The sequence below is a fragment of the Pipra filicauda genome, unplaced genomic scaffold (genome assembly GCF_003945595.2).
Source record: "Pipra filicauda isolate LSUMZ 115617 unplaced genomic scaffold, ASM394559v2 scaffold70_size2993248_pilon, whole genome shotgun sequence".
Lineage (NCBI taxonomy): Eukaryota > Metazoa > Chordata > Aves > Passeriformes > Pipridae > Pipra > Pipra filicauda.
In genome coordinates, this window is record NW_024104876.1 from 416,192 (window position 1) to 437,500 (window position 21,309).

The 21,309-nt window shown below is 41.2% G+C and overlaps 1 protein-coding gene across 10 annotated transcripts in view; it reads right to left on the bottom strand.

Moving 5' to 3' along the window:
* Positions 1-21,309, bottom strand: part of IQCH (IQ motif containing H) — a 53,582-nt gene that overhangs the window by 16,339 nt on the left and 15,934 nt on the right. For 9 of the 10 annotated variants that reach the window (XM_027714805.2, XM_027714811.2, XM_027714804.2 and 6 more), the window contains 5 exons: positions 20,463-20,546; positions 18,037-18,212; positions 14,553-14,825; positions 12,489-12,680; positions 35-155 (listed from right to left, as the gene is read on the bottom strand). In XM_027714805.2, the coding sequence (XP_027570606.1) occupies positions 35-155; positions 12,489-12,680; positions 14,553-14,825; positions 18,037-18,212; positions 20,463-20,546 (846 nt within the window). The remainder of the gene's footprint in view (positions 1-34; positions 156-12,488; positions 12,681-14,552; positions 14,826-18,036; positions 18,213-20,462; positions 20,547-21,309) is intronic. The other variant, XM_027714806.2, reaches the window with a different exon arrangement.

Here is a 21,309-nt window from a genome sequence, read left to right on the forward strand (position 1 = left end):
TAACACTTCCCAGCGACTTTGCAGTCTTATTTACCTTGAGTGAGGAATGTTTGGAGGAATTTTTCCCATGTAGGGAATCGTTTCTCATTGACTGGCTGTACGTGCTGTGCTAAAAGGCCCGGCAGCTCCTGGGAGATCCTCACCAAAGCCAGCTCCTGCAGAAACAAATTAAATAGAACCACAAGCAATTTTACTACAGAAATGAAAACTGCTTGTGGGGTGATTAAAAACCAGGCCTCCAACAGGCTAAAAAAAAAAAAAAAATGTGGTTACTGTTTACCCACAGTCAGGAAGCCTTTTTTAATTTTTGTGCCTACTCCTCTTCCTTCCTACAGGAACGTGTCCTTCTCTGAGAGGCAATCCCCCCCTCAGCACAGCAGCTCTTGCATTATAATTTATATCAATAATTGGATCTGGCAAGTGAAAATGCCAAGTACTTGGTAACTGCTTGGGATCAATAGCAGCAGTCAATAACTTCTGCATTGCTTGTATTTTGAGGCAGCATATTGAAATAGTCACATGTGCCAGCAATAGTTGTACTAGTTCTGTGGTTAAGCTCTTATATCAACCCGAACACTCTTTAGTTAAATAAGTAACCTTTTCCACTCTGTAAACTATCTGCACCAAATTCCCAAGTGTGTATGTGCCTCTGTCTTTGGCAGAATTTGATTAGTCATTCCATAACTAAACCAGCTTTTTTCCTGGTTTTAAATTCTTTGTTCACACACACACAAACACACAAAGCAACCCCATTAAATACAGAAAGTAACACTGCTTTTACTGTTCCCAATGTCCCAGAGTACACAAGCATATAAAGTGCAAGGACCTTGACTCCATTGCTTCAGGCTCCTTTTCTTGCTGCTTCACGAGCCTCCTCCTGCTTCCCCTGGGGCTCTTGGCTTCTGTTTTACACCCTCTCTCCTCAGCACCCTGGGCTCCAGCAGATGACCAACCCTTCTCTGATCCTGACAATGTCCTAAGCCACAACCATTTTATCTTGAGCTCTGGAGGAAGGGGATAAAACTTTATGGCTGCCAGCTAAGAATAGGAAATAAAACATTAAAGTTGTTTTTCCAGAGCAGTGAGTTTGAAGAGATGGGCTTTGTCCTGGTGTGACGTAGCCAAAACTACAAATTCAAACAGCTTCCTGGGATTTATTTACCAGAATGAGGAGAATGGACCAATTATTAGAAGCACAGGATGGTTTGGGTTGGAAGGATCTTAAAGCTCATCCTGTTCACCCCCTGCCAAGGGCAGGGATATCTTCCACTATCCCAGGTTGCTCCAAGTTCGTCCAGTCTGGCCTTGAAGACTTGCAGGGATGGGGCAGCCACAGTCTTGCAGGGCAACTGGGCAATTAGGGATCAACTCTGTGCACAAGATGGATACCCCTTGCTCCCGACTGCAGTCTGAAGGAGACTCCAGGAAAAGGATTTTCTGTCTGTCCAGTCACAAATGGGGGACAATTCCTGTCCTTACCTCACATGGAATTGAGGAAAAAAATGCCTTAAAAATATTAAAAGGCTTAGAAAACAATGCTGATCTGGGCTATGTGGGCTCCTCTCATACAACAAGGAGAAAAGTGTGTTGTTGACTCTAAACACCTCAGAAAAAAATGTTAAAAATGGGTTTAAGTCAGTATATCAGTACACTAAGCAGCACAGCCTCATGGCAAAAACAAAGGAGCACATCAAACATGAGATCCAAGCTCAGAATTTACTCACCTTCAGGTTTTTCACTGCTCATTTCCTTATGATCTGTAAGGAATTTAGGGTTTGGATGGCTCAGCTGACTGACACAGCAGAGCAGTGAGCAAATATCAGTTGGCCTTGCCTTGGTTTGTATTTGTGTTGAATTATTGCTGAGCCAACAAGTCACAGGCTGAGGTGGTTCATCACTTGGTGGGAATAAATGTGGCTTTGGAGAGGGATGTGAGCCATGATGGATGTCAGGGAATTGCTGTCCCACAAATCAGTCTGCAGCTGGCAGTGCCTTCAGAGGCACTGTCACTCCCAGCCTCAGCCCTGAGATCTGATGACTTTGGGTTTTGGGCAATTTAAACAGAAATATAAAAACAAACCAAGAGAGAGGTGTGCAATGGCTGCCTGAAAGCTTTTGATAAATCACGGGGGGGGGGGAAATGGTGGATATGTAGAAGCATTTGGGAATGCTGTGACCAAGCTTGTGTAAGTGACATTAAACTAAGAGCAGGTGCAGTGGGACAACTCTCCTTTTCAACCATTCTGAGCTGTATCTCCTTTCAGACAGAGTTGTTTTGGAGGATCACACATAGAGGTGGAAGAGTGTTCCCTAAACTGGGTGTAAAATCAAGCAGAACTTCCAAATTTTGGAGTGTACCCAAGGCCTGGCTAACCTGGCTCACTGCTGGAGGCTGCTGGTGAGACACACACTCCATTCACCTCATCTACACCTCCAGTAACTCCTGTGCTGCTGCTCTCAGCTCACATGATGGACATTGGACAGGCAAGACTGTTGTGGCACCTCCTCCACAGGCCCAGTGTTGCTTAAACAATGTCCAACAGCATTTCCTGGGGATTTGAACACAGGCTGAACTCAGGAGGTCTGTTGGGTGCAAAGTGCTCAGCTCAGGAGCCAAACCATGGAATGGTTTGGGTTGGAAGGGACCTTAGAAATCATCCAGTGCTACCCCTGCCACGGGCAGGGCCACCTTCCACCAGCCCAGGTGGCTCCAAGCCCCATCCAACCTGGCCTTGGACACTCACAGGGATGGGGCAGCCACAAGATCTCACCAACAGCACCTTGCACTTGTGACTGTGAAGGATCTGAGCAGCCAAAGCAGCCTGACAGAAAGCAAACAGGATTTAAAAGAAATAACCAATCCAAGCAAATCTGAAAAACATCCCTGTGAGCTCCAGCCCAACGTGACAGTGCCTTGGACAAGTAATGCCTGGATAAACAGGGAGTCGGGAACTGCTCTTTAAGGATCAGCACCTGGAATTCCAGTTGGAGGTTTTTTGCAACTGTAAGCTCTAAAAAGGCAATAATCCTGATTATAGGGAGTTTCAGTAGGCAAATTCAAGCCTGGATCCAACACTGACTCGTGAAGTCAAACCTTTTAAAAGGAGGAGTGCTTGGCTGGCTAATTCCATTTAAATTGCAGGGTATCTCCAGCAGAGCTTACCAATGTTTTAGCTCTTGGTGTGGCCCAAAACAATCCAAGATCACAGGCTCAACAGAAACTGGGAGCATTTGTTCAAATCTTTCAGCTGATGTTTCTTAGTACCAGTAAAAAAGCAGCAACCCAAGTACTGTTTATGCCTTGTAAAAATCTTCAGATCTTTAAATTATCCAGATTGGTTTTGCACCTTTTTATAACAATGAACAAGTATGAAAGAGGAAAAAAAAATACACCTTTTTCCCACTAAATATAAAATAATTTCTCACCCTTCTGCAAGCTGAATTTCAAAAGGCTTTCTTAGAATAGCAGTTGCAACCAAAAATTAAGATCAAATGTGGCAGATGTTGAAGGCACTGGTAGGAAATCTGCTGGAGACAGATCAGGCAGCAAAGAAAAGCCTGTTGAGAAGAGAAAAGAAGTAAATAAATAGGAAGAAGAAATACACTTAGAAATAGGAAGAAAGACCTAGGGACAGAAAGAGGCTGCAGAGCAGGAGAAAGCATGACAAAGACCCAGGGCTTTTTAGCTAAAAATCAGATTGAAAGGAAATTATTTAGACCTTGCAAGCAAATAGAGTGAAGAAAGTAACTCCAAATAAGTAAAGCTGAGTGGGCCAGAGAGGAATGAAACCAGCAGAGATCCTGAGTGATACAAACTGCCACAGCTCTGCTGAAGTCAATGAAGCCATGGCAATTTATGCCACTTGGATGGCACTATGACAATTCCTACCATTTACAAGTAAATCCTTTCTGCCTCGATCAGTGGAGCTGGGATAACTTATTCCAGCTGCCTTGATGGGAATTGGTCCAGCTCAGCTTATTCTGATATCCTCAGTGACACCAGCAAATGTGGGAGAGCCCAGTAACTGCTTCTGACCGTCCAAATATCCTTCATTATTTCCTATTTTGCAAATTAAACCGATTTGATACTTTTTTTCCTAATTCAGATAGGTACACGCTGGCCAGAAACACAATTTACAGCAGCGAGCAGAACAATGTGAGAAGTTTATAAAAATGGAAATGGTTTTGGAAGCGACACACTGAACACCCTCTATCTACTTAAAGTTTGCCACCTGATTTAAAGCCCAGGCATTTCGTCGTTAACTGCAAATTTTAAAATTAAAAAGTGCCAATTTTGCCTTTGCACGAGCCGGGAAAGGGCGTTCGGAGCGAAGGTACCATCATGTAAAACAGCCGTCATTACCCAGCCACACAAATGTTTTTCCTATGTAAAATTGCTTTGTAAAATATTTGCTCCATCTGCTGAAAGGAGCAAAGACAATTTTCCCTGATAGCTAATGGGCCATTTCAGCTGCCTGGCAAACGGGGCTGCCACTGGCATTAAGGGGAATGGTGGGAGCAGCGCACAGAATTCCGCTCTTTACCGGGATTATCTCCGAGCGCCTCCTCGGAGCTCGGCCCTTCCTTCCCTGCGGGGCTGGACACGGGGCCGGGGTCGCTCCGGCTCCGGGGGCTTTTTGTGGGGCTGAGGCACATCTGCCACGCTTCAATCCAGCAGCACAGAACAGCCTCTTCCCGTGACTAGGAGAACAAGGAGCTCAGTTCCCTTTCAACTTCGCAGCACTTAAACTGCTGTTCCTTTTTTCACACCACATGGGGCCGCGGGTTTCTCGTCTGGCTCACGCTGTCACTCCGCACGCTGAGGATTTCAATATATAAAGATCAAGCACTTCTTTTAATTCTAAATTCAGCCACAGCCACACACACACACACACAAAAAAAAAAACCACAAAACCCCCCCGTGCCCCGGTCCAAACCCTCTCCCAATTGCTCCTTTCATTGTGCACTTTCCTATTTACCATCCATTGAAAAGCACATGTTTTACATTGTGCCCTGAACTACTCCAACATCTGCTAACAGACCAATAAAAAATAAATAAAGCAGGATTGTTTAGGACGAGAGATCCTTCCCATTTCCTCGGAACACTCCTAAACTGGCAGCACAATATGCTCCCAGGTCCCTGTTCAGCTTGGAGAACAATATATGCAGGGAAATCAAATATCAAATCACTGCAGCCTGTGCTGCCAAAAATCAGCAACAAAAAGGATCTTGAAAGGGCTATGAACTTCTCAAAGAATTCTGCATTTTTATGTACAGCATGTTAATTTGAAATTAGTATAATCTTAGTCATTAGTTTGCTATTTTAATCCAAAAAATCCACTTGCATTGCTGGTTTATGCATAAAAACGTGCCTTGTGTGAGGTGCAGCTTCTGCATTTTCCAGGTTCCCCACATCTCCCTTCAGAGCAAAGAAAACAATTACCGTGCTCTTCAAAAATCTCTCTTTAAAAAAACCAATCATATAATTATTTCAAATGCAGCATTTGTAGGTTCAGGACATTAGGAAGTTAACCCTCATACAAAAAAAAAAAAAAGTAATATTTGAAGGCATCTTTTCTCTATTTTAATGAGATCTTTGCAAATGCACAAACAACTCGGATGCCCTCAGATTAAGATTGTTTTCCCAATTAATTTAGTTTTAATCTCCATAAATTTAGTGCACTTTTGTGACTCGTCCTCCTGTCTGGCTTGTATCTCTACAGAAAGGATTCTAATGAATTCCAAAAAATGTGATTTCAGAAAGAAGAAAAGCATCATATAGAAAACCCACAGTCACTTCCCAGGAATTTTATGGCAATTGCTGTAATGCTACAGGAATTGTCAGACAAAACCTGCATTGTGTTCCACAAACAACACACACTTCAACTCCTTTTATTCCCAGAGTTGCCTATGTGTTACTTTTTGGATTTTAGCAAAACAAACATTTTTAAAATAATCCAAGCAGGCACTTTATTGGCTGCGACAACATTACCACATTTCAGATTTCTTTAGTGCTCTTGCTTTATCCTCTCCTTCCACGCTGTTATTGCTACAAACTGGCACTTAAATTCAATTGATTCAAAATATTCTGGATCCATATGGCCTCAAACCCCGGAGCTGGAGTTCTGATATTGCCTCACTGCTGTTTTCTAGCATTTGCCTCTCCTCCAGTCCCCAGATGGTGGAAGTAACATTTAAACCTCCTTTCCTCTGCCTTGTACAATAGACCTTGGCACCATTTCAACTGTTTACTCCGGTAATTAACAGCACTGATACCACAACAATTACAACTCCTACAATCTTCCCACAATAATGCTATGAATTAGTGAGAGCTAATGGCTGGAAGGTATAGTGGTTCCAGACTGCGAGATGTGTGTGTTTTTAGGATAAAATAAAAGGTACGAGCAGCACGCTCGCGGTACACAATGATTACCTAGTAATTAGTTTACACAAAGCTTCCTATTTAATGGCAAAACGCTGTAATTAACGCGTGACAGAAAATCAAAGGGTACTTTGTAAGCATATGAAAAATTAACACTGCAGGCCTATAGCTTTATGTACTGATTAGGAGCAGATTAAATCAATAGGACACAGCCCAACTGCTGCAGAGCCGATGGGTGTGGGCTGGGAACCGGGACCCGGGCTTCAATTTAACCCAGGGACACAACTCGGCTTTATTTTACCTCAGATTTGAGAGTCGCCTGATTCTATTTATTTTAATGACTTATTTTACCTCAGATTTGAGAATCACCTGATTCTCTCTATTCCAATCACCTATTTTACCTCAGAGATTTGAGAGTCACCTGATTTTCTCTATTCTAATCCTCAATTTTACCTCAGATTTGAGAATCGCCTGATTCTATTTATTTTAATGACTTATTTTACCTCAGATTTGAGAGTCACCTGATTCTCTCTATTCTAATCCCCAATTTTACTTCAGATTTGAGAATCATCTAATTCTACTTATTTTAATCCCCTATTTTACCTCAGAGATTTGAAAAATCACCTGATTCTCTCTATTCTAATCCCCAATTTTACCTCAGATTTGAGAATCACCTAATTCTACTTATTTTAATCCCCAATTTTACCTCAGATTTGAGAATCACCTAATTCTACTTATTTTAATCCCCTATTTTACCTCAGATTTCAGAATCACCTGATTCTACTTATTTTAATCCCCAATTTTACCTCAGCTTTGAGAGTCACCTGATTCTCTCTATTCCCATCACCTACTTCACATCAGATTTGAGAATCACCTGAATCTATTTTAATCTATTTTACCTCAGATTTGAAAATCACCTGATTCTATTTATTCTAATCCCCTATTTTACCTCAGATTTGAGTCACCTGATTCTCTCTATTCCAATCCCCTATTTTACCTCAGAGATTTGACAATCACCTGATTCTATTGATTTTAATCCCCCATTTTACCTCAGAGATTTGAGAATCACCTGCTCCTATCTAGATATTCTAATCCTGTATTTTACCTCAGATTTGAGAATCACCACAAACAACAGCATGGCAGACACAGAGATATATTAATAAACTAAGAGAACTCCAGACAACGAATATTTCACTTATTTAGGATGGAGTGTTCACACCACAAAACAACCTGCAGCTCTATTTTTTTATACAATCAATCTCTTTCTGAAGTTCAGGACACTGGGATGTTAATCCTTATACCAAAAAAAAAGCAATATTTGAAGGCATCTTTTCTGTGTTTTAATAAGTTCTCTGCAAATGCACAAACAATTCTGATGCCCTCAGATTAATATTATTTTCTCAATTAATTTGGTTGCAATCTCTTTAAGTTTAGTGCACTTTTGTGACTTGCCCTCCTTTCTGGCCTGTATCTCTAAAGAAAGGATTCTAATGAAATCCAAAAATGTGATTTCAGAAAGAAAAAAAAATTTTCTTTGGGTTCTTTTTCTTCTCCTCTTAAACACGGTATCAGTTAAAAGAAATGTTAAAAACCTGTCAAGATGCTGTAAATGCATTTTCTGTAGATCTGTCAGAGTTTCTGGCCCTCTTCAGGCTGGAAAAATACCACACCTGCAATTCCATGTGTACAAAAGAGTCCTTAAGAACTCCCTGGGGAGGCTTTAGGTATTACATTAGATCAATTTTAAAAAAGAAATCAGGAAAAAAAAGCACTGTTAGAAGCTCTACTGTGTTCAGAGAAGGTCAGGAAGGAGTGAGCTGGCAGTGCCATATTTCTAAAATGACATTTTTGGTGGTATTTTGGTTGGTTTTATTCTGACCTGCTGGCAAACAAATACTCTGAATTCCTTAACTCAGTAAAGAAACAGGATGTGGGATGGAAGCTTCAGTTTTCTTAGAGTGCATGGAATTCATTCAACCAGGAAATAATCTGCTCCCCACTATTCCTGGTTTCCAGGTAATCCCAAAGTTTCCCTATTATTTATTAGAGGACTTTCAAAAGCTGAGCAAAAATGTTTTATTTAAAAGGCACAGTCAGCATTTTGCATTACTATTTTCCAATAGCAATCCATGCAAAATCCTGCAACCAGCATCCAAATGTTTGCTCAGACTAAAAGTTGCATTTTCTGTATTTGTCATCTTTTGAAAAGATTTTGATTTCCTCATTTTAGTGAATTAACCAAATTATAAGGAGAAGAAATAGAGACAAAATCCTGAATGAGATTCAAACGCTCCCACTTCTAACGGGGCTGTCCAAGGACATTAAATCACTTTTTTTTTTCTATAACAGATACTTAATGGAGAGTTTTGAAATGGTTGTGTAGCTATAAGCCAATCATAATGGTTTATTGAGAGAGTATTTGTTGCTTGTTTTTCTGTGTCTTGTTCTATTCTTGGGTTTTCAGCTCTTCTTTATATTTTTTGTCTCCAGCATGATCTGGAGACTTTAGATTTATCTTTAGACTCACTGCAGATAAACTCACATCCTGTTGCTGGTCCTGGTGGTTAATTAAGTCACAGTGTAATAAAAGATAACTCTAAAATTAATTTCAGTAGTGATTTATCCAGTGATTTACTATTTGGAGTTCTATAGTTATACAAGAGGATGGGATGCTGCACAGTCCTGTATTATTTGATGTAAAAGGGGAATTTTTAAAAGAAGAAAAAAAGGCAAGATAAACAGGAAAGTGATGTTGTCTTTCCTGTAATCATTCCTCTACTAGGGAAGAGGAATCTGGGAGCTGGAGGTGACATTTTGAGTCCCAAAACTCAGAATATTCAGGGAAGCATAAGAACAGAGCAATCATATCCACTCCTCAGATACTCACCCAGCCTCAACCACTGGCAGCTCAGAATCCCTCTAAGCCAGAGACTGTCAGCAATAACAATTAATGATTGTCCACGACTTTACAGTCTCCCAGCAAGGGTCCACATAAGTCTAGGTGAGATTTCCCAGAAACTGAAGTGCTGACTCTCAACAAGAGCAAAATGCCCAGCTTCTTACACCCTCTGGAATAGCATATATTAATAATTATCATGGATATCTTTGGCTAGATATTTCAAAAAATTATTTGCTTACTCTTACAGCAGCAAAACCAATTTTGCTGCTACACATGGACTAAGTGAAGCTTGACTTGGTACAGGAGAGGTTGGAAAATCATTTTAGAATGGCAGAAGAGCACTTTACATGCATATGTAAAAAATGCATTTATTTGCTCCTTACAACAGTTGTTCACAGGACAGGATACAACTAAACTGCTGAGGAGCCTCAGTACTCACTGATCTCTTTGCACAGAACTAGGGCCAGATCCTGATATTCTTTTCCACACTGGAAAATATCTCCACAACCAACCTCACAACTGCCAAACGTGCACTCGTGGAGGCAGCAGTTCCCTGGATGTTGAATATCCTTGGATTCTGGGCCTCGGGATGAATTTTTTTATGTGCTGACAGATTTCAGCAGTGCACAGTAAGCTGATGGACTTCCAGAGACATTCATGTAGTTTATGAATTCAACTCTTTATGCAGTTGCAAATTAATTGTTCAGATAACTCAGAGGCTGCATTAAGTTAACAAGGTGAAACCCATCCATAACCCTGCCCTGCACTTGGCTTTGCCCAACGTTCTATTTGAAATGAGGACTCTAAAATCAGCTTCATTTTCAGCTGGAAGAGATTTTGCCACAGTTCAAACTCGCAAAGTACATTATTTTTAATCTGTTGCCTGCTACATGCCACTGAGGAAAATCTGGGTATCGTGTCTTAAACTGCTATGCAAATGATGCTATTTGTAAGTATTAACATAATTTAGTGCTCACAGTCATATTCTCATTTCTAATAATTCTACCAGAATGGAGAGGCTTTTCACTGTACTCCTTGCCTGCAGGATAGTCTTTCATCAAGAAGCTGAATTTTTTAATAACCTGCCAGCACACATTTTGTGTGTGGCAGCCGACGCCGGTGACACGACGTCTTCATTATCAAAAGGAACAGGTCTCCCCACTGCAACAGGACATTAAAGCATTCCTGTGCTCACAAACTGCTGCTTTGATGTTGAAATGTGTATCATTACTACGGTGCTCCTTAACAAAGGAGGATTTGAATCCTCTGCTCTCCATGGTGAGGCTCAGTAGAGATGCAGTTCATTGTATCCAAAAGGTCTCCTGCGCTACAAAAAGAGGGTAAACGAGGGAGGCAGGAAAATGTGAACACACCTACTCAAGATGTTCAAAACAGCAGCACTTTAGAGTCATGGAATCATGGAATGATTCGGGTCGGGAGGGGTCTTAAAGCTCATCTCATTCCACCCCAGGCCACGGGCAGGGACACCTTCCACTAGCCCAGGTTGCTCCGAGTTCATCCGACCTGGCCTTGGACACTTCCAGGGATGGGGCAGCCACAGCTTCTCTGGGCAACACTTTGCCAAAGTCCACTCTAATCTTGGGTTGGATTTCTGGAAGCTTTCCTGCTGAGTCCAGGAAATTAGAAGAAATTTATTATTCCATATGTATTTCCCAACTTCCAACACGGGTTTATGTTTAAGGGGGTGGTTAATGGGTTGATTCCTGGTTGCATCAAAGCTTAAGGTCACTGGAGTATAAAGGGAAACCAAAGAAAGGCTGGGATCACTGTGTCCTTTGTGCAGAGTCACTTAGCCAGAAAGGAATTCAAAAGGCATAGCAATGGGAATACCAACACTAGGGAATGCCACTTATATTGGGAATTTACACCAGCAAAGAACTAGACTTGCTGAGTCCTGTCTGCTGCCGTGACTCAGGAGGTGGGAGCAGGACCTGGATATACCATCAGCTTTATATCCCAGGCAATGCTCCCACTGGGATGGCTCTCCAGGGCTCTACTTTATCCTGCATGACTTGCAGGGAGTGAGGGATCTTCAGCAGATTAGAAATTAGCCCTTCAGCTTTATATCATAAACTCTGCTTTATAATGTGGAATTACTTTGCAGTTGTCAAATGCAGCAGAACTGTAATCAGCACAATTTGAAATTTTAATACACAATATAATTCAATCAACCCCAAATTTCAAAACAGTTTTGATGGAATTAAAAAAATCAGAAGAGCTATAATGAGTAGTTTATGTAAATTAAACAATTTTTCTGGATACATTCCTTCTGGCTTTAAAACCATTACATTAGGAATGAATTTGGCAAGATATACAGAAATATCAAATGCTTATTGAAATTAACACATTTAAATACCAATGAATATTTAAACTACAAATAGTTCTCTGAATGCCAGAACTAATGAAGGCTGGTTTCATATGGATTTTTCTGAGGTTGAAATGTATCATCTTCCAGCCTCTCAATCCGGGGGGATTCTTAGGAATCTACAAGTGCCTGAGTTCATGCTATAATGTTTCCCTCAGTTAAATATTTATAGATCTCTCTCCTTACCTAAACACCCATGAAACTTGTAGGAGTCTAATGATCTCCAAGACCTCAAGTGTTCTGTCTCATAAAGGTTTAAAAGCTATTAGTGAGGCAAAATGGACAGAAAAAATAATCCTCAGAGAAACAGATTTAAAACCAATCAGTTTGTATGTGGCTTCAAATTAGTGTTGTTCAACTAAATCCAGCTCTTTGTTCCAATAATTCCAAATTTCTATGTTTCTATGATGAAAATGGATGCTGAACTATCCTAGTTTATCATATTGTCTTTTGATAGCATTTGCTACAGATGTTTGTAGGACTGAGGTTATAAGTCTACAATTTTAATTACAGAATTAAATAGGCTCTGCTGTCTATATACTTTCATTTCTGTGTCCTCACTTTGGATAAAAACTGTGTAAAATGTGCCCATTGTTGCACAGGAATGAAGTGTTATGCCACACAAGGTATCCCACAGTTAGAATGCCAGTCATTCATTTATATTTTGGAATATTTAAGTGTTACCTATTGCTTTGTACAAGCCAGTCTGGATTGCAATAACCAACATTTCCTTAAAATGAAGGCCCAGAGAAGAGATTTAAGTGAGGAGGAACCTCAGTGGACCATTGACACAACAACCAAGATGCTCTTTTGTTACTTACTCGTGCCTGGCTCCTACTCCACCCCTCAGGGCCGTGGCTCTGCCATTCCTTCTGGAGCCAGTGGTAGCATTCCAAGTGGGAAATCACATCACAGTAGGCAGTGCCATCTCCTCCCCGTTCCTCATTCATCTTCAACACCCAGCGCTGCACTTCCACGTTGTCCACGACGAGCTGGCTGAGGGCACGGATCAGCTGGGGAGCAACAACAGCACAAATGACAACATCAAACCCTTCCTCAGGCTCCCAGCTCTCAAACATTTGGACTCAAAAGGTCATTTTCTAAATATGGTTTCATTTTCTAAACACGGTTTCATTTTCTCAGAGATGCCTGTGTTGTTACAGCTGTTTGGATACGTAGTGAAAACAACCCTGGACGGTTTTTGGTGAAGGCTCCACGGCCTTCATGCTGGAGTTGCATCCCTGTATTCTGCAGAGAGGGATTTGCCTGCCCAAGCTTCTTTGTCTGCTGAGGATCTGAGGTTTTGGATAATCAGAACTGCTCAATAAATGTTTGTGACAGGGAACAACACGGGATGGACGACACTATTTGCAAAATGGAGACAAAAATGTGCCAGAGTTTCCCACCAGCCAAAACAGCTGTGAAATTCTCCTACTGGAGAGTACATTACAAGGTTATAAATGTAGGAAGGAGTTACCAGGCAGGCTTTATAAAAATGCTAATTATTTATTTGTGTATGTACCCAGATTTAAATGGCTTTAAAATGCCTTTTGCCCAGCTGGTGCAGGATGCAATTAGCTTCTTAGAAGCTGCAAATGACTTTGAACCTGGTAAAAGTATTATCAGATCTTGGTGCATTGGCTACAGTCTTCTACATTTTACATAGTAATTTGGGGGGCTTTTGTTTCCTTCTTTTTTAGATTTAGATTTTTAAGATTGACCTAAAATACAATTACATGTGTTCCATTTGTAGCTTTTGAGAACCACATAAATGCGTTTTTCTTGATGGCTCCCCTACAGTAATGAAAAGGATCAATAATACTGTAAAGACTGCACCAATCACTAAGAATTATGTGCTATCTTTAAGTGAAAATTGAATTGTGCTTTACCATAGTGTCACCTTGCTTTGATTATTTAACCTAAAATGTCAATATTTCATACAAGGAAACAACAGAAGTAAAACTTCCCTAACCCTGTGGTGAGAACCAAAAGTCCTGTTAAATAATTTACGTGAATCAAATAAATCAAGCAGCTGTTTTTCAGGTCATTGATCATATATTTGTTTCATCTGCTATGGAAGTTGCAATGTATTTGTGCAGCTTGGATTGTTCAGTGTTAAAGGTGATTAATAAAAAGCAAAGCAATGTGAAAAGCCTCTTGAAGAAGCAGGAATACCCACAAACCTTGGCAGTGATTGTTTTCCTGCAGGAGATGTCGCAACACCACGAAAGTGTTTTTAAAACATCCTACTTAGACATAGCATTGCAAATTGCAACATCAGCTTAAAAAATTAAATATTGAGGCACTGCCTGCAAAATAAACATGGAAACACAGCACAGAAAAGTCCTGTGCCTTGTAATTTTAATTTAGGGATCTTTTGTTCTTTTCTTGCTGGTCATGCCAACAAGGTCGATGAGTTCAGCAACGATAGGTTGGGTACAAAGATGCTCAGCTGCAAAGGTGCTCAGGGAACCTCACTTTGAACAGCTGGTTGCATAAGTGGAAGAAATTTTCCCTTCATTTTCCCAGAAATCCTTGTTCTCCCTTCAGTCTCTGGTAACACTAATTCATTGAGGCCATAACTTCACCCATGGAGCAGCAGCACAAACTTCTGCAATCACTGGACCAAACACACATATATTCTCAACACACCATGAGGTGTCTTGAGAATTCCCAGAGGAATTCTCAAGAGAATTCCCAGAGGAATTGTATTCCTTCCTGACTAGGGCACAAAGTGCATTTCATTGGTCAGCTAGAGGCAAGAAAGAACCCAACCTCACACAAGCCTTGACCAGACCCAGCGAGGCTCCAATCACCAGATAAATTATCCAGATCTGCACCCCACCAAGCGCACGTTGTCACACCCCAGGGCACGCCCTGCTTACCTGCTCCCTGCTGTGGATGTCAGATTCTCCAGGAGGGGTTGGCACACAAGCACTGGCAAAAATCCTTTTGCTGCCAGACTTGGTGCCGTAGAGCTGAGCCACCTCTGGCCCCGGGCCCAGCACGGGCACGTCGAGCATGTCGGCCACCGCCAGGTCATCGGCGTGGGGAACCCCCCCAACCACGTAGGCATCCCTGCTCCGGATGAGAACCTGGATCCTCTGCATTGTCTTGGGACTGTACTTGAGCTGAGTGGCCAGGCACATGTGATGCTGCTGGAGAAAGAGAGCATCACTCTTGTTAAAAGGTGTTTTTCCTACCCCGTGAACGTGATTCCTGCCGTTGCCCACAATAAATCCATTATTAATAGCAGGCTGGGTTATGACCCATCCTGTAGCTTAGCAGTTTAAATTGATAAAAGCTGTTGGGGTGAGGCTCCATAATCGTGCACATCTTTAGTGTGTTGGAAATGGCCTCATTGGGAATAGAACTAATTACTCCACATCTGTATTTATTTGATCCATGTGGAATTATCCTTCTGTCAGTCGGCAGAGAGGCTGGTGGCCTTTGGATAATAGTGATTCATCTCAGCAACACTCCTGGCATGGTTTAACTCTAAAGCTCCTGAAAATCAATACAAAAATTAAGAACACCCCCACCCTCAACGGCAGGGAAAGTATTTCACATACAGTTCAGTGGTATTTTAAATGATTCCCTGAGAATAAAACACTTTGATTTACAAAAGCTTTCAGTGCTCACATTAAATTACTGGGGACATACATTTCCATTCCACTAACAACTAACCCTAAACAACTGCAGAGGACTCGAGGAGAGGGGAGTAGTTTTGTGCCTTTTTAAAGTACAAGGGTTCCAACTTTTTGGAAGGAATTTTTCATTTCTCCTAAAAAAGAAGATCCTTTGCTGAACAAGCTGCTCGTGACATATCCTATAACCTCTGAATTTAAACTAGACACTGGTCATGGCAGGTGAAGCCTCATAAATGTTTTCTATCTGCAGATATCCTAATTATCTTCCCAAAAATATAGAGGTGCACTGAGATAAGAGACACAGAGGGATGGAAAAAGGGTACAAGAGAAATCCACATGTATGGATTGTCATAAAAAATATTGTCATAAACAAATCATAATCCTAACAAGAAGCAAATCATCTCCCCACTGAGATTTCATCCAATCTAGGCCTCAGTCAGGAGGTATTCCTTTTCAGGATAGTGTAAATCCTGCATTTTCTTGGCATTTCCAGGACTGGAGAACCCAGAATATTTTCCTTCCAAGTCCTGGAAGTTCTTTCATGGGGACTGAAGTATAAATCTTGATTCCATCACTAGGATGGGGATGATGCTGGAAAATGAGATGGAGGAGCCCCTGGAAGTGGGCAAAAGGAATCCCTTCTGTCTCTTCTCAGTGCTTTCTCAAACCAAACACAGCTCCACAAAGTGCCCAAACCTCTCTGCAAAGGAGCAGACACTGCAAGGACAGGGAGAACATCAGTCAGAGAAATGGAATACTCTCCAAAATTCCAGCAGGAAAAAGGGAACCACAGAAGTTTAAGGGCATAAAGAACAACAAACAAGTTTCCTGAAGCCTTTTCCCTTCCATGAGTTTTGTAACCAGGTTCTGATCCCCGTGTTTCCTGAGCACAGGGAGCTGCCCCATTCCATAGGTTCCATGGCAGAGCTGTGCCATGGAGAGAAGGGGATCAATTCCCAGCCCCGGTCACTCCCTCCCTGGGGCCACGAGAGGGGATGGAGGGATGGGATTTGCTTTGTGTCTCTCAATAATGGATTTTACAGTTAATTAAGGAGTGCAGGAAACAGGCTGTAAAATCTGGTTCATTCCTGCTTTGAGAGTATGGCTGCCATGATATATGGCAGTGGGAGGGAGAGCAGGGAAAAGCAGGACTGAGGAATCCTCAGAATTCCTGCAGGACTGCCCGGAACAGAGTCAGGAGATGAACCAAAGGGCTGGTTCTTGGTTATTGTTTTGTTTGAAACTCCTCAAGATCAGAGGAGCTGCCCTTGGCATCAGCCTCCTCACGAGGAGCAAAGCCAGCACCATCCAGGTTTGATCCTCTGCTTGTGGAAGACCAGGACCATCTCTGTCTTTCCCACAGCTTTTCCTTCCATCCAGTCCCACCAAAACTGCTGGAAAACTAGACAAGACTGATTTGTGCTTCTAACAGGAGCCTGCTAAGGTGGCCTTCAAGCCACACTTGCATTCATTAGGTATAAATGTAGATACATTAAGTGCAACAAAAGCTTTTTGTTAAATAACCCAGAGGAAAGATCCTTAAAAAGAACTTACAAAGCTCAGACTCTTCCCCAGCCAAAACTGGCAGTGAAGCCAAGGATCAGTTCTGAGCACAGATTCCTCTCTGCACAGAAGATCTATCCCTTGGACACATCAGTTATTAGAAGGTAAAGAACACATGGTTCATGCAAACAAGTGAATTGGAGGATTTTGTGTATAAACTAAAGAGCCAAGGGTGAACCTCAACCTGGTATCACCCAAAACCTGGGATGGCCCATCTTCCCAGACAGAATTCACCACTAATACACCAATATTTGGTAGTTAGTACTGGATTCTCTGTATCCAGAGAAAAATCAGCTACATTTGTTAAAATGCAATTTAAAAAGAAAAAAAAATATTAAAAACAGCAGCAGGGCTCCAAGCAAAGACCCTAAATCTGCCACAAAGTTTCACAAAAATCAAATCCCAGCTAAGACACCGTAGATTTAATATTTACAATACAAAACTATTCACTGTAAAAAGTCTTCACTGCACTGCAGCATTTTTACAAACACTGTACACAGTGTACATTAACTAAGGTCTCTTTTTAGATCATGTTTTAGCACATGGAGTTAAACCTGAATGGACAGGTTTGGAACTAAAATTTCTGTATTATTATGTATTATTCTGGAACCCTTCTTTCTGTATTATTGGAACTAATATTTCTGTATTACTAATTTTCTGGAACCCTTATTGCTGTATTATTGGAACTAATATTTCTGTATGATTCTGTTCTGTTCCAAACCAATATTTCTGTATTATCACCCAACTTGTTTTAAGTTCTGTTCTTTAAGAAGCTCTGCACTGGATTTAATTGCAAGAAACAGTGCAAACACAGCAATGATTGAATGCTGGGCTACCCAGAGATAAAGTTTGAGTAATAAGAATGGTTTATTGCTATGATTTGCTTAGAGATATAAATCTATCAACTTCCCAGTCCCAAGCATACAGTCAGGAGGGACAGCAGCCTACAAATAGCCAATATAGGACTATCTCAACCAAGCCTATAAAGCTAAACCAGGATATTTATTTCCAATGCTCTAACTAGTAGTCTAATCAGTAAAGCCCTTAAACTTGCAATAATATTTCACTGATGTGTACCAGAGCGTTGCAAGTTATAAAATTTCCAATTTAATTTTACTGCATCCCTCAAGCTGTAGTAATTAGGAGACAAACTCACGGGGAAGCTGTTTATAGCTTCAGGGGTGAGAATTCTGAACCTGTCCTGCAGGTCACCCATGTCCTCGGGGTTCCCAGATCTAACAGCTGCCTGCAGACCCAGGAGTTTATTGTAATACTGCAGTAACTCCTCACTCAGAGGAAGGGGGCAGATGTAGATGACGTCCACGTTGGCATCTGAAACAAAGGGGCACAGTGTTCATTACTGGGAGAAAGGTGAACCCCCTTCCCAACACAACCCCATCGTTCCTGACGCTTTGCTAACAAACAGCTTCCCTCAAAGAGCGCTGCAGATAAACACGGGGGCTAATTCCCAAATCTTAGTGCTATAAGTGCTTTTTCTCTGCTTCTGCATTTCTCTGAAGCCAGGTCAGCAACCCAAGGAAGGGGCTGGTTTTCAGGATTCAGTCTGCAGCACACATTGGGGGCAGGATTTGGGAGGGGGATTCCTCTGCCCGACTCACACGAACATCGGTGGGAATTGAGCCACTTTAAAAATACACCCCATTAACAGCAGGAAATTATAAAACTGAGCTCTTCAGTTTAGAAAGCTGGTGAAACTGCAATTTCCTAATGCTGCCTGGATTTTCCAGGGCCTGTTCCTATTCCTGTTCCCAGAAAAGCTCACGGTGGGAAATCATGAATAACTATTGCTGGGCATGTGAATGTGCAGATCAGTCACACACCACGGTGTGGAAATCTGCTTTTCTGCCTGGAAAACAGCTCGGGCTGAAAGACACTTAGAGGTGAGAAAACCTTTAAATAGATGCTGTTTTGGAAAATTTTAACTACTCTGCTCTGCTAAAATATTCATGTTAATAGATGAGCTAATGAGTGAATGGGCCTTGTAACATCAATAGAATACACTGCAAAGAGCACTCCCAGATTGTGATCCAAAGCAGTGGGAAGTCTTTCATTGTTTTACTGTGCACTGGGAAGTGCCAGGGAAAACTGCTATTCCATGGGAATGAATCAGCAGCAAACCAGGGATTGGATAAGGAAAGCCTGAGCCTTATGTTGGAAAGGAATAAGAGATTCCATTCATTCTCTTAGTTTTGCTACAGAGCTGCAGGAAAACAATCCACGTTAAAAAGTAAGGCCAGAACCTCAACTGAAGTATTAAAAGTAGCACAGAGCCCACAATCACTCTTTATATAATCCAGTTCATTACCAGATAACTTTTAAAAATAATTAAAAGAACTGTTCATCAGTCAGTACTCTCTTGCTTTTAGGCATTTCCTCATTTCACTGCACAATGAGCCTGAAAATTTACCAGCCAGGGCACAAAGTAGTTGCCAAGGAGGGCCGTGATGCTGAAGGCACTGTCAAAAATGGACAAACTCCAGTGAATTTGGTGAATAAAACGCTGCAAAACATTTGACTACTCTTAGCACTGCCCTATAAAGACAGGTACAAGTCTCCTTTGGACACAGTGGGGCTCCAGGGACAGATTAACTCCCAGCCAGCAAAGAAATCCTCTGCTTTTCCAAAGAAAAAGAGAACCAAAGTGGTAAATCTCAGTGCTCCTCTGCCAGGCACAGGTAAAGCATCTGATTTAGATAATAACTGAGTTAATATTTCACTGCTTCCTATCTTCCTCATGGTCTGATTTACAGTAGAATCAATTTTCATGTTCACACATGAGAAAAAAAATGCCTGTTTAATGTGTGACTTTGTCCCTTTAAGTTTCTATCATTTTATGGCCAAAAAATCCCCTACGTTAAAAAAACAAACAAAAAACCCCCCAAAAAACTGTACTGTGGAAAAAACCCAATATTGGTGCCCAGATAATATATAAAGGCAATTACATTATTATTTTAGGGCAACTGTAAATTTCTGGCTCTAATATATTTTGGTTACAAACTTCCTAAATGGCATTTATAAAATAATAATGATACTGAAATATATATGAATCATGCAAACTATGTCATTCCAGGGAGCCAATGAAGTTGGTCACTGATATATATATAATATCCTTCCCTGCTTTGGTTAAAAGAGGACTGTCAGGAAAAAAAAAAAAAACCAAAACCAACAACTTTTAAATGGATGTCTTTTGTCTCATTTGCTGATGTTAAAAAAAATTGGTTTAAATAAGGGCTTGCTCTTTTCTAGCACATCTTTCTCTCCCTGTGAGCCTGAATGAGCACTAACAGAATTAGCTACCTAATTTTGTAGAACACTAAACACTTTGTGGTGCTCAGCATGTCACAGGATGAGGCTGCTTTACCTTATCACAGAGGCAGGAAGAACCAGCAGGTTTGTTTTTTTTTATGAATAACATGGACAGGAGCAAAACTCCCCAGCAGATAAATTCCTTCTCTGTGCTCCATATTTAACAGGAACACAAAGAGTCCTCGTGTGGTTTTTGTTTCAGTCACAACTGTGGGCAAATAATCAAAAAGCAGGAGCCAGGAGCTCCTCACATACCCAGGATGTCACACAGCCTTCCCATCTGCACGTTCTGCTGCACAGCAAGATCAGGGAGGTGCTCACGGATGCCTTGGGAATATCCTGGAAAACAAGGAAAGCCCCCCCTCACACTGTATTCAGGAACCCCCTTGGTACAGATTGCAAAGAAATCAGACTTTTGGCTTTAAAAAAAAAAGCTGTAATAGAAGTATTTCGACTCCCAAACATGGCACGGCTCTAATTGCTTCTTTTTTCTGAATTTACTTTTATTAGGGAACTGATGCAACTTCTTGTTTTTATGTTTTTTTAAATACAGACCTGAATGTTACAGACCTACAGAGTTTTCTAATTTAACCATGCACAACATTTTCTTGGAGTCTTTCATGTTGCTGGATTTTTATTTTTTTTTTTAAACGCTGGGGAAAAAAAAAAATGACACCATCATTAAGGAAGAATCCTGGTAATTTTGTCCTTCACACAGATAAAAGACAACAAAACCACTTCATTAAGGAGATGTCTCAGTGCTACCTGCTCACTTTGGTGAGTGACAGCCTGGCTGAGCTTGGATTACCCATTTGGAGGTCAGAATTCCAGCTGATTCCATGCTCCCATTCAAAAAGACTGCAGGAAATGACAGCCCTGTAATCTCTAATCCTGTAATTTTGCAATTCCTCTAATTCTAAATTAATCATATAAACACCTCCAACCACACTGGGAGTTGCTGGTTGTGATAGGTGGGATTGAATCCAGCAGGATTAAGCCTAATATTCAATGTTTGGCATAAAAACTTGACTGATCCAGTACCAAAATCTTTACATTTTCATACATCTGCACATGACAAATCATGAGAAACTCAGGAAAAACT